The sequence below is a fragment of the Melozone crissalis genome, unplaced genomic scaffold (assembly GCF_028551555.1).
Source record: "Melozone crissalis strain CALT ecotype California unplaced genomic scaffold, PUWL_Pcris_2 ptg000337l_1, whole genome shotgun sequence".
NCBI lineage: Eukaryota > Metazoa > Chordata > Aves > Passeriformes > Passerellidae > Melozone > Melozone crissalis.
The window spans coordinates 44,653-56,026 of NW_026536086.1; the positions used below are offsets into that span (position 1 = coordinate 44,653).

An 11,374-nucleotide genomic window follows, 5' to 3' on the forward strand; every position below is an offset into this window, starting at 1 on the left:
CCCAGCAGATCCCAGCATTTCCATTCCCCATGGAAAATCCCATTCCCCAGCAGATCCAGCATTCCCATCCTGCATGGAAAATCCCATTCCCCGGCAGATCCAGCGTTTCCATCCCCCATGGAAAATCCCATTCCCCAGCAGATCCAGCCTGTTACCCCACACGGAAAATCCCACACAGTGGATCTATTTCCATCCATCCATCCATCCATCCATCCATCCATCCATCCATCCATCCCTCCATCCCCGATGGAAAATCCCACTCCCCAGCAGCTCCCTGGGAATATTTCAGGCTCCTTGGCCTTTCCCAGCCCTCCAAACCCTCTCAGAGTCACGGGGTCCTCCAGCAATCCAGCATTCCCTGCTTTATTTTTAGGAGGAAAGCCAGGAAAGCAGCCAAATTCCACCCCCGGTTCTCGGGATGCTCCTGGAGCTGCAGAGGGTGGAATGGCAGAGCCTGTGTTCCCACGTGGATCCCGTGTTCCCACACTTTGTGCAGCTCCATCCGCAGGGAGCGGGGGTGGCCGGGCCTAAAAAAAGGAGGAAGATTCTCCACGGAGCAGCGGGAGAATCCCAAATCCTGGTCCAGGAACCCAGGCTTGGAATCTTCCAAAGCCTTGGAGCCGGAGCTTTGGAATGCTCTCTCCAGAGGGGCAAAGCTGGGCTGGGGATTTCCATCCCATCAAAATCCCTTCCCAGGCAATTCCCACCCAATCCATGGGGTTTTTCCAGAGGAAAGATGCAGCCATGGAGAACTCGGGATGAGGAAGGGGAAGATCTCCCCAAGAGGCTCACAGGGACCCCATCCGCATCCCCCTTATCCCAAAATCGGGATGATCCCGAGGATTTTTCTGGAATTTGCTGAGCTGGATTCTCTGCGTCCCTCTCCTGCTGGCCCAGTCCTGCCAGGAAGACCCCAACATTCCCAAATCCATGCCAGGACATCCCATGGTGACCACCACTGGCCAAAAATGTCCCTTCTGTCACTTCCCTCCTTTCCAGGTCCCAGCTCCAGGAGCAATTCCTACCTTGGGACCAGCCTGGCACGAGCAGCCTCCAAAGCAATGTTCTACCCATAAATCCAGGTTTATCCATGGAATTCATCCCCCCAAAAAAAGCATTTCCATGGACTGGAGGCCACAAGGAAGCAGATCCCTCCTCACCCTTCATCCCGCCCATCCCTCTGATCCCAAACTCCCCTCACGAAGCCTCTCCCTGGATCCAGCCTTTCCCTGGGGCTGCAGATCCTTGGAAAAGGGCCAAGGAGGTGGAAAAGCAGGAGGTGCATCCCAAAGGGAGATTCCCAGACCCTTCTTTCCCTCTCCTGGCTGGATGGGAGCAGCTCCTGGATTTATCCCTGAGCACAAGGAGATGGAGAGGGGTTTTCAATCCCCTCTGCCTGGAGAATATTGACCAAGGAGTTATAAGAATGGGAAATTGCTCCAGAGTTTTGGGCAGGAGACAAACAAATTCCCTGCCTCCCCTGCTCCAGGTGCGATTTTCCAGACGGAGAAGCTCTCCCAGCCCCAGAGGAGCCAAAATGTGTGGCCTGGAGGCCGGGAAGGGCCTGATGGAGCCACACTCCCATCTCCATTCCCTTTTCCAGGAATTGTGGGGTTTCCTGGCATTTCCCCAACCTCCTCGGAGCTGAATCCCAGCTGGGAGTGGGAACTAGGCACCTTCCCTGATCCAAAGGCTTTGGAGAGCCCCCAGTCCCTAATTTGATAAAGCCAACAATTCCAAAGATGGAACAACAGCCGCGGGTTGTTATCCCTGCCTTTGGAATCCGCCCGCCCTTGGCGTTCCCGCCGGATTCGGGCCCCGGCGCACTGAAAACAAGCCCGTGATTGACGGGTTATTTTGGGCAAAAAAAGAAGGGAAAAGTGGGAAGCAGAGAATGGAATGGGAGCGCCAGCCACGAGCTCGGAACGAGCCCGGCAGCGCCGCGCAAGCAAACAAAAGGGCACAGAGAGCAGCTGGATCGGGAAGGATTCCAGCCCCATCCGTCAGCTGCATCCCTCCCGCCGGGATCCACCAGCCGGGAATTCACACGGCCGGAGCTGCCTCCCAAAATTAAGGATTTGGGGGCCCCTTCCCTTGTTTTGCCTCTCTGTGGGGTCTGAGCGCAGAGCTGGATGTGGTGGGGATGAAGTCAAGGATTTGTCTTGGAAAATTGGGGAAAATCAGAAAAAATCCCAGCATTGGGAGTTGAGAGGGGGTGATGCTGCTTCATCCCCCCACACCTGTTCCAGGTAGGAATCTGTGCCCATTCCCAGCCATCCAGGGCGAACTCCCAGCTCCATTCATAGTTCCTTGTGGAGCTTTTCCCTCCAAGTGTTGCCAGAGCCTGGGGAAGATCCTTGGCCCTGCTGAGCTGGATTCCCACTAAAATCTCACTCTCATCCCAAGAACTTTTCCTCAGCAGATGCCAGAGCATGAGGTGAGAGCTGGTCAAGCATTCCCAAGCCAAGGAATTCCCAGCAGGAAAGAGCATTTTGGTGGGAAAAAGTTCTGTGGGGTCTGAGTGCAGAGCTGGATGTGGTGGGGCTGAAGTCAAGGATTTGTCTTGGAAAATTGGGGAAAATCCAAAAAAATCCCAGCACTGGGAGTTGTGAGGGGGTGATGCTGCTTCATCCCCCCACACCTGTTCCAGGTAGGAATTTGTGCCCATTCCCAGCCATCCAGGGCGAACTCCCAGCTCCATTCCCAGCTCCCTGTGGAGCTTTTTCCTTAGCAAGCATTGCCAGAGCCTGGGGAAGATCCTTGGCTCTGCTCAGCTGGATTCCCACTAAAATCCCACTCTTATCCCAAGAGCTTTTCCTCAGCAGCACAAGGTGAGAGCTGGTCAAGCATTCCCGGGCCAAGGAAATCCCAGCAGGAAAGAGTATTTTGGTGGGAAAAAGCCACCACAGGAAACATCTCCATGGGAAGGGGAAGCTGGTGGGATCATCTGGATGGCCCAGGACCACCCATGGATTTGGGATGCAAGGTCCAGTGTTTGGAGGCACCTGAGGATCCTCCAGGCTTCCAGACCTGGAAAAGTCCAGGAGTGGCCCACGGGAATCTCCTGAAGTTTAACAAGAGTGGGGCAATCCCGGGATGGATCCAGGCTGGGATGAGCACATGGAGCAGCTCTGGGAGAAGGACCTGGAGTGAGACAATCCCAGGATGGATCCAGGCTGGGATAAGGACCTGGAGCAGGACAATCCCGGGATGGATCCAGGCTGGGATGAGCACATGGAGCAGCTCTGGGAGAAGGACCTGGAGTGAGACAATCCCAGGATGGATCCAGGCTGGGATAAGGACCTGGAGCAGGACAATCCCAGGATGGATCCAGGCTGGGATGAGCATATGGAGCAGCTCTGGGAGAAGAGCCTGGAGCAGGACAATCCCAGCATGGATCCAGGCTGGGATGAGCACATGGAGCAGCTCTGGGAGAAGCGCCTGGAGTGGGCATGGAAACCTCCCAAGTCTATTGCTGATCCCAGAGCAGAAAAATGAGGAATTTTGTCCTCTGGAGCAAGTCCAGAGGAGGCTCCAGGATGATCCAAGGAAAGGTTGGGAGAGCTGGGAATGTTCAGCCTGGAGAGAAGAGAAGCTTTGGGTTGACCCAATTTTGGCCTTCCGGGACCTGAAGGAGCCAACAGAAAAAATGGAAAAAATCTCTCCAGAAGGGCCTGGAGTGGCAGGACACAGGGAATGGCTCCACAATTCCAGAGGGGAAACTGAAATTTATTTTTGGGAAGGAATTCCTGGCTGTGAGGGAGGTGAGGCCCTGGCACAGCTTTCCCAGAGCTGCCCCTGGTTTCCTGGGAATGTCCAAGGCCAGGCTGGACAGGGCTTGGAGCCACCTGGGTCAGTGGGATCTGTCCCTGGATGTGGAATTCCCACCCAAAGCATCCCGGGATTCCAAGGCTGAGCCCACGGATGGAGCTGGGAATATCTGACAGCCTGCACAGGGCAGGGGCTGCTCAGCTCCAGGATCAGAATTCCTCATCCCAGGCCAAAGGACACCAACATTCCCAAGCCAAACCCTACAACATTCCCCGGATTCGGTTTTGGGGGATGCCAACAATCCCAAAGGAATTTGGGCTTGGGGGACTTTGGAAACACCCTGGGAGAAGCCACAGGAGCTTTTCCAGGGAGAAATAAATCTGGGAATGTCTCCCCTTCCCAGAGATTATCCTGGAAAGGCACAAGGAGAGGGAAGATCCTCGCCGGAGCCACGGCTTTTTCCCGAGCTCTGGATTGGAAGTGGCGGCTCTGAAACGCAGCTGGTGGGAGGAGGGAAATTGGGCTAATTGGGAAAGGGCAATTAGCACAGCGAGGGGGATTTTCCAAAGGGGCTGCACGGCCTGGATTTACCTGGAGAGGCTCAGTGGGAACGTGGGATTCGTGGAAATGGGAGGGAAAACTTCCCAAAAAGAGGATTTGATGGGAAAACCATCAACAGGAAGGGATGGTGGGATTGTGGGGTGGATTTTTGGCACCTGCAGGTGAATTAAAGCAAGATTTCACCCCTGCTCCTCCTTTTCTCTCATTCCTCCAGGTCACAAATCCCACCAAATTCCTCCTCTCATTAAAAAGAAACACGAGCAGGTGACTCCCACCACCCTGGGGAAAGCCCCACACTGGATTTTCCCTCCAAAAACGAGGGAAAATCGCCTTTTCCAGGCTGCAAAAGGATCCACCCGAGGGGCTCCCTGTCAGCTGAGAAAACCCCTGCCAGAAAAACCTCCGGGGGGAATGCAGAGGGGAGAGAATTCCAGGTAAATCCCCAGCTGCAAAGGGCTGTTCCCAAGCTGGGATTTTCAGGAATATCCCCAAGGGACAGCTCCCCACAAAGCCCAGGAGTTTCAAAAACTTGAATTTTCCTTTTTTTTTTTTTTTATTTTTTCCCCACTGGGATTGAGAAGCAGAAGCCGAAGCAAATCCCACCGGGATAAAACCGCTGGAAATCTCCAGGAATTTGACACTTTGATCCCTCCCAGGGCGCTGAACCAGCCCCCGACGAGCCCTTTATGGGGCCGTATTTCAGACACGGGGCTTAACGAGCCAGCCCTGATCCCCGAACCCACGGATCAGGGGAAAAACGGAGCTTTTCCAGCTTTTCCAGCCCCTTTTCCAGGCACTCCTCTCCTTTTCCATGGTCCAGCGCTGCCTCCTCCGCGTGGCCTCGTTTTTCCCTCCTGACGGCTCCTTAACCCACTTAGCCCCGGCCCCGGCGGCTTTTTTTGGCAAAAAGGTTGAGCCGGGGACAAAATAGGGGGGAAAAAAAAGCTGGAATAGCAGGGGTGATGCTCCCGGAGGGCTGGAAAACACCTCGGGGATGATCCCGGGTCACAAAAGGGCTTTTCCTGAGCGGGGGGAGGGATGCAGAGCAGGGCTGGAAATCCTCCCCTCAAAAAAAGCATCCCAGGGATGATTTGTGGGGTGGAAAGTGATTCCTGTGGATTCCTGGGGGATCCTCCGGGATGCGGATGAGGAGGTGGATGAGGGGACAATAAAAGCAGGAAAATTTCCCAAAAAAATGGGGTTTGGGGAGACACAAAAAGGGGATGAAGAGCGGGGAGTAGGGGCCGTTCCCACCTGGATCTTGGCGGGGTCTGCATCCCTTGGATCGCTCCCCAGCCGGGATGGGGAGGGCACGGAGGGGAGGGCACGGCGGCGGCGGCTCCAGCCAAGGATGCCGTCAGCCAGGAAAAAGCCATCTGCCCTCGGAAATTCGGGAATGGCGAGCGCTCTGAGCCCCCAAATTCGGGAACAACGCTCTGCCCCCCCAAATTCGGCAACAACGCTCTGCACCCCCCCAAATTCGGGAGCAGCTCAGCCCCCGCTGCCCCGAGCAAAGGGAGGCGCCCCCAACCCGGGATTTGGCCGGGATTTGTGGCTGGATGATGGAAAAGCAGAGCTCGGGATGGGATTTTTGCGACAGCCGAGGCAGGGATCACAGAATTGCGGTGCGGTTTGGGTTGGGAACCCCAAAATGAGCACAGCTTCCGTAGGGAAGGAGATGCCGAGCACGGCGGATCCTCGGGATGCAGCCAAGTTCCAGCGGGGTTTAGGAGCCCAAACCCAAACAATTCCCGACGTCGGATCCATCACTTCCTAACCCCCAACCCCTCTGGGCTCCCCGAGCTCCTCCAACCCCTCCACGAACCAACTTTGATCCCATTTTCCCCCCTCACAAGCAGAGATTCCCCCGCAGGAAATCAACAGCACGAGAGCAGCCGCCCGATCTGCGGCGAGGAAAAAAAAAAAAGGAGAAGAGAGAGGCAGGAAAAACGATCCCTGCGCCAGTGACAGACAGCTGGAGCTCCGGGAAAGCCGGGGGATGCGTTGTTCCTTGGAAATTGTCTATCCATGACCTTAAAACGGCGGCGGAGGAGAGCGGGGAGGGGAGGGGAGGCAGCTGGGGCTGGGTTTGGCACAAGTTCCCCCCTTTTCCCGAGCAGGTTTTTTATTCATCCCGATGCTCGGGATGCTCGGGATGCTGGGGAAGGGGGCTCGGAGCAGCAGCCGCAGCCCGGCAGGACCCGAACCAAGGGAAATGAGGCGTTCAGGGAATTCTTTTCCCGAGCTGGGTTCGGGCTGCGCGGTGCCCGAGGGATGGAGCGGGAGCAGGAGGGGAAGAATCGGCTCCTTTGTGTGGAGCTGGCCCCGCGCAGCCCCGCAGAGCCGCGGCTCCCCCGCCCCGCGCCCTGCAGCGCCCGGAGAGCACAAAGTCCATTAAAAAATCAAAAAAAAAACCCCAAAAAAGCCAAAAAACCGAGGAGATGCAGAGCAGGCTGCGCGCTCGCTCCTCCATCACCCAGCGCCTGGAAAAGCTCCCGCTTCCCTGGGCTGGGGAAGGAGCGGCCACCTGAGAACCCCCTAGCGGGAATTGGGGGGGAAAAGAGGGAATTTACCTCAAATGGAGACGGAATGAAATCCCACGGGTGGCCCTGAGGGTGCGAGGAGGGCAAAGTTTCCTTCCCCGGGTGTTTTCCCCTCCCCGGAGCCCCGGGTTTGGGGCTGGCGTGGGAGTCCCGGGGTTTTTGGGAGCTCCGGAGCTGCAATCCCCCAGGACAGCGGGGATTTGGGGGATGCTGCTCCTTGCTTGGGGTTTGGGCATCCCAAAGGGGCAGGAGGGGCTGCGACCCCCCCAAAAACTGAGCTGGTGGGGGTCCCCAAAGAGCAGCCATCCCTCCGTGGCTGGAGCAGGGCTGGGATGCGGGGGAGCGGCGGGGAAAGGGGACACGGGGCGGCCCCATGGATGAGACCCCCGGCCCCTCGCACCCCAAAAACGGCGCCCCATGAGCGGCCCCACCCCAGTGCCCGGCTCAGGGTTTAGCAGCAGTGCCCAGATAGGGGGTGCCCCATTAAAAAACCCTCTATAGGGGGTGCCCCATTAAAACCCCCCTCTGTAGGGTGTGCCCCACTAACAGATCCCACACCAGTACCGGGTTATGGGGTGCCCCATAAATCCCTCTCACACCAACACCGGGTTATGGGGTGCCCCAATAATGGCTCTCACACCAGTACTGGGTTATGTGGTGACCCATTAACAGATCCCACACCAGTTCCCGGTTATGGGGTGCCCCATTAATGACTCCCACACCAGTACCAGGTTATGGGGTGCCCTATTAACGGCTCCCACATTAGTTTCCAGTTATTGGGTGCCCCATTAATGACTCCCACACTAATGCCGGGTTATGGGGTGCCCTATTAACAGTTCGCACACCAATACAGGGTTATGGGGTGCCCCATTAATGACTCCCACACCAATACCGGGTTATGGGGTGCCCCACTAACACCTCCAAACCTCATCCCTCACTACCAAACCCCAATTCCCCACTCCAAACCCGTTCTCCTCTCCTCCCCCTACCCCTCAATCACCCCAAACCCCAGGGAGGGGACGCCGATCCCCAAACCCGCTCCATGACCGGAGGGGTGCGGGGGTCCCCCCATCCCTCCCACTCCCCGGGGGTGTCCCTGGGGGTCCCCCCATCCCTCCCACTCCCCGGGGGTGTCCCTGGGGCTGCCTCGATCCCTCCCGGGGTGTCCCTGTCCCCTCGGGGGGAGGGGGTGACACTCACCCAGCGCCAGGTGCCGCAGGTGCCACAGCAGCAGCCACAGGGGCAGGGGGCTCATGGCGCGCATGGTGCCCGCGGGGGCGGCTCAGCGGGGCCCCCGCGCCGGGAGCCGGGCGGGCATCGCGCCGGGCACCGCCAGGGGCACGGCCCGGTCCGCTCCGGTCCGGGAGGGGGCTCGGTCCGGTCAGGGGGAGGGGTCTGCGAGGGGATGGGAGGGGACTCGGCCCTGTTAGGGGAGTCCGGGAGGGGAAGGGGCTCGGCCCGGTCCGGTCCGGGAGAGTGCTCGGTCCGGTCCAGGGGGGTCCAGGAGGGGAGGGGGCTCGGTCCGGTTAGGGGGGTCCGGTTCGGGAGGGGGCTCGACCCAGCCCAGTTCTGTCCGGGAGGGGATGGGAGGGGGTCGGCCCGGTCCGGGGGGGTCCGGGAGGGGATGGAAGAGGTCTCGGTCCGGTCCGGTCCGGTTCGGGAGGGGGCTCGGCTCGGCGCTGCCCCCCCGGTGCAGCAGCAGCTCCGCCGCCGCCGCCGCTGCCGCCCTTAAGCCGATTTGGAGCAGCCGGAGCCGAGCGGGGCTGGAGCGGCCGCCCCCGGCCCCCCCCGGGCTGAGCCCGCCCCCGGCCCGGCCCCCGGGAGGGGCTGAGGGGGGCGGGGAGGAGAGCGGGGGGCGGGGAGGGACCGGGGGGGGGGGGGATGGATGGAGCGGGGGGGGAATCACGGAGGGATGCGGGGGGATGGATCCGGGGGGGGATACGGGGGGATGGATCCAGGGGGGGGGATGCGGGGGGATGGATCCGGGGGGGGATACGGGGGGATGGATCCAGGGGGGATGCGGTGGATGGATGCGGGGGGGAATACGGGGGGATACGGGGTGGATACGAGGGATGGATGCGGGAGGGATCGGGGGGGGTCGTGCCGGGATGCGGAGGGGGTGAATCACGGAGGGATCGGGGGATGGATCCAGGGGGGAATTCGGGGGGGATGAATTGAAGGGGGATGCAGGGGGGATGGATTGAGGGGGATGGATTGAAGGGGGAATTCGGGGGGGATGGATTTAGGGGGAAATTCGGGGGGAGATGGATTGCGGGGGGATGCAGGGGAGGATTCACGGAGGGATGGCGGGGATGGATTTGGGGGAGTGGGGGATGCAGGGATGGATTTGGGGGAGTGGGGGAGATGCAGGAATGGATTTGGGGAGTGAGGGGGATGCAGGGATGGATTTGGGAGCCAGGGGATGCAGGGATGGATTTGGGGGCCAGGGGATGCAGGGATGGATTTGGGGAGTGGGGGGGATGCAGGGATAGATTTGGGGGGTCAGGGGATGCAGGGAAGGATTTGGGGGGCCGGGGGATGCAGGGATGGATTTGGGGGGCCGGGGGATGCAGGGATGGATTTGGGGAGTGGGGGGGATGCAGGGATGGATTTGGGGGGTCAGGGGATGCAGGGATGGATTTGGGGGGCCGGGGGATGCAGGGATGGATTTGGGGGGTGCTGAGGACTGTGGAGGCTGGAAGGGGGGGAGGGGTCACGGAGGTGTCGAGGGGGGGAGCACAGGACGGGATGGGGGAGGGGCGGTGACAGGAGGGGGGACACGGAGGGGTGGGGGGGACAGGGATGGAGAAGGGGTTGGATGCAGGCAGGGATGTGGGATGGGGTTGGGATGCGGGGTTGGGATGCAGGCAAAGATTTGGGATGCAGGGCTGGGATGCAGGCAGAGATGTGGGATGTAGGGTTGGGATGCGGGGTTGGGATGCGGGGTTGGGATGCAGGGTTGGGATGCAGACAGGGATATGTGGGGTGCAGAATAAGGAGCAGGATACAGGCAGGGATGTGGAGTCCAGGATGAGATTGGGATGCAGGCAGGACTGTGGCCTACAAGATAAGGTTGGGATGCAGGGTTGGGGTATGGTCAGGGATGTGGGATGTAGGGTTGGGATGGCAGCAGGAATATGGGATGCAGGCAGGACTGTGGGATGCAGGATGGGGTTGGGATGCAGGGTTGGGATGCAGGCAGGACTGTGGGATGCAGGACGGGGTTGGAATGCGGGGTCGGGATGCAGGCAGGGATGTGGGGTGCAGAATAAGGAGTAGGACACAGGCAGGGATGTGGAGTCCAGGACGAGATTGGGATGCAGGCAGGGATGTGGGATACAAGCAGGGATGTGGGGTGCAGGACTGGGATATTGTCAGGGATGTGGGATACAGGATAGGGAGCAGGATCCAGACGGGGATGTGTGATACACAGTAAGTTGGGGTGCAGGAGGGGCTGGCATGCAGGATGGAGTTGGGATTCAGGATGAGGAGCAGGATGCAGGCAGGGATGTGGGATGTAGGATCCAGGAGAAGGGACCCACAGGGATCCACAGGGACCCACAGGGAGCAGTGCTTTCCCCCTGGCCCTTCTTCCCTCGGCAATTCCCGTCTCCCTGAACCCCCGGATCCATCCTGGAGCGATCCCAGACTCCCCAAAATCCCACCCTGGCTGGGATCCCAACCCCTCCAGGGCCCTGCCCCACAGCTTCTCCTGCTTTCCCTTCACTCCCAGACTTCAGGAAGATGCAGGGATTCCTTGGGAAGAGGGATTGGGATGCCCGGGGCTTCCTGAGAGCAGAAGAGCTGGAAATCTACATCCTTTTTCTTACAAAAATCCACATTTTTGTCCCTTCTTCCCATTTCCAAGTTATCTTCCCAAATCCTTTCCTTCCAGCCCTCCATCCCCACCTATTCCCCAAATCCCAGGGGAATGCTTCCTCATTTCCAGCTGGACAAAGCCAATTCCATTGAATAAAACCCCAAACCTGCTCAGAATCCTCTTTTGGGGCTAAAATTTGTGAAAAAAACACCAGGACAAAAGTTGTCCCTTGAGTGGGGATGGGAAACAGCCGGAATTCCAGCCCAGCAACACTGAGGGGAAAATCCTGGATTGGCTCAGCCCATGGTGATGGATTTGGGCTTTTTTGGCTCCTGGTGGTTCCTGTCAGGGAGGTTTTTTGGGAACTGGTGGAGAAGCGTGGAAAAAAAGTGGGAAAAGAGGGAATATTCCCAATTCCAAACAAGGCCTGGTGAAGGGGAAAGAGGTGAAGCTGAGCCCCAAAATTCCTGCCTGGATGTGGGAAGTGGATTTGGGATTTCAGCCGGATTTGAGATTTCATCCCGCAATTTGGGGAGTGAGGAATAATTGGAATTTATCCCGGAGGGATCCAGGAAGACAGATGGGAACAGGGGGTTGGTTTTTCGGGAAGAAGGGCTGGAAGTGCTGGTTTGGGAATATTTAGGGGTAAAACGGGATCAGTGCCTGGATGTGGAATTTT

At 58.7% G+C, this 11,374-nt stretch overlaps 1 protein-coding gene across 1 annotated transcript in view; it reads right to left on the reverse strand.

Annotated features, from left to right (window-relative positions):
* IGSF21 (immunoglobin superfamily member 21) overlaps positions 1-8,356 on the reverse strand; it is a 41,920-nt gene extending 33,564 nt beyond the window's left edge. Inside the window, exon 1 of the mRNA XM_054294847.1 lies at positions 8,076-8,356. Coding sequence (XP_054150822.1) covers positions 8,076-8,139 — 64 coding nt within the window. The 5' untranslated portion in view covers positions 8,140-8,356. The remainder of the gene's footprint in view (positions 1-8,075) is intronic.
* Positions 8,357-11,374: the final 3,018 nt, after the last annotated feature.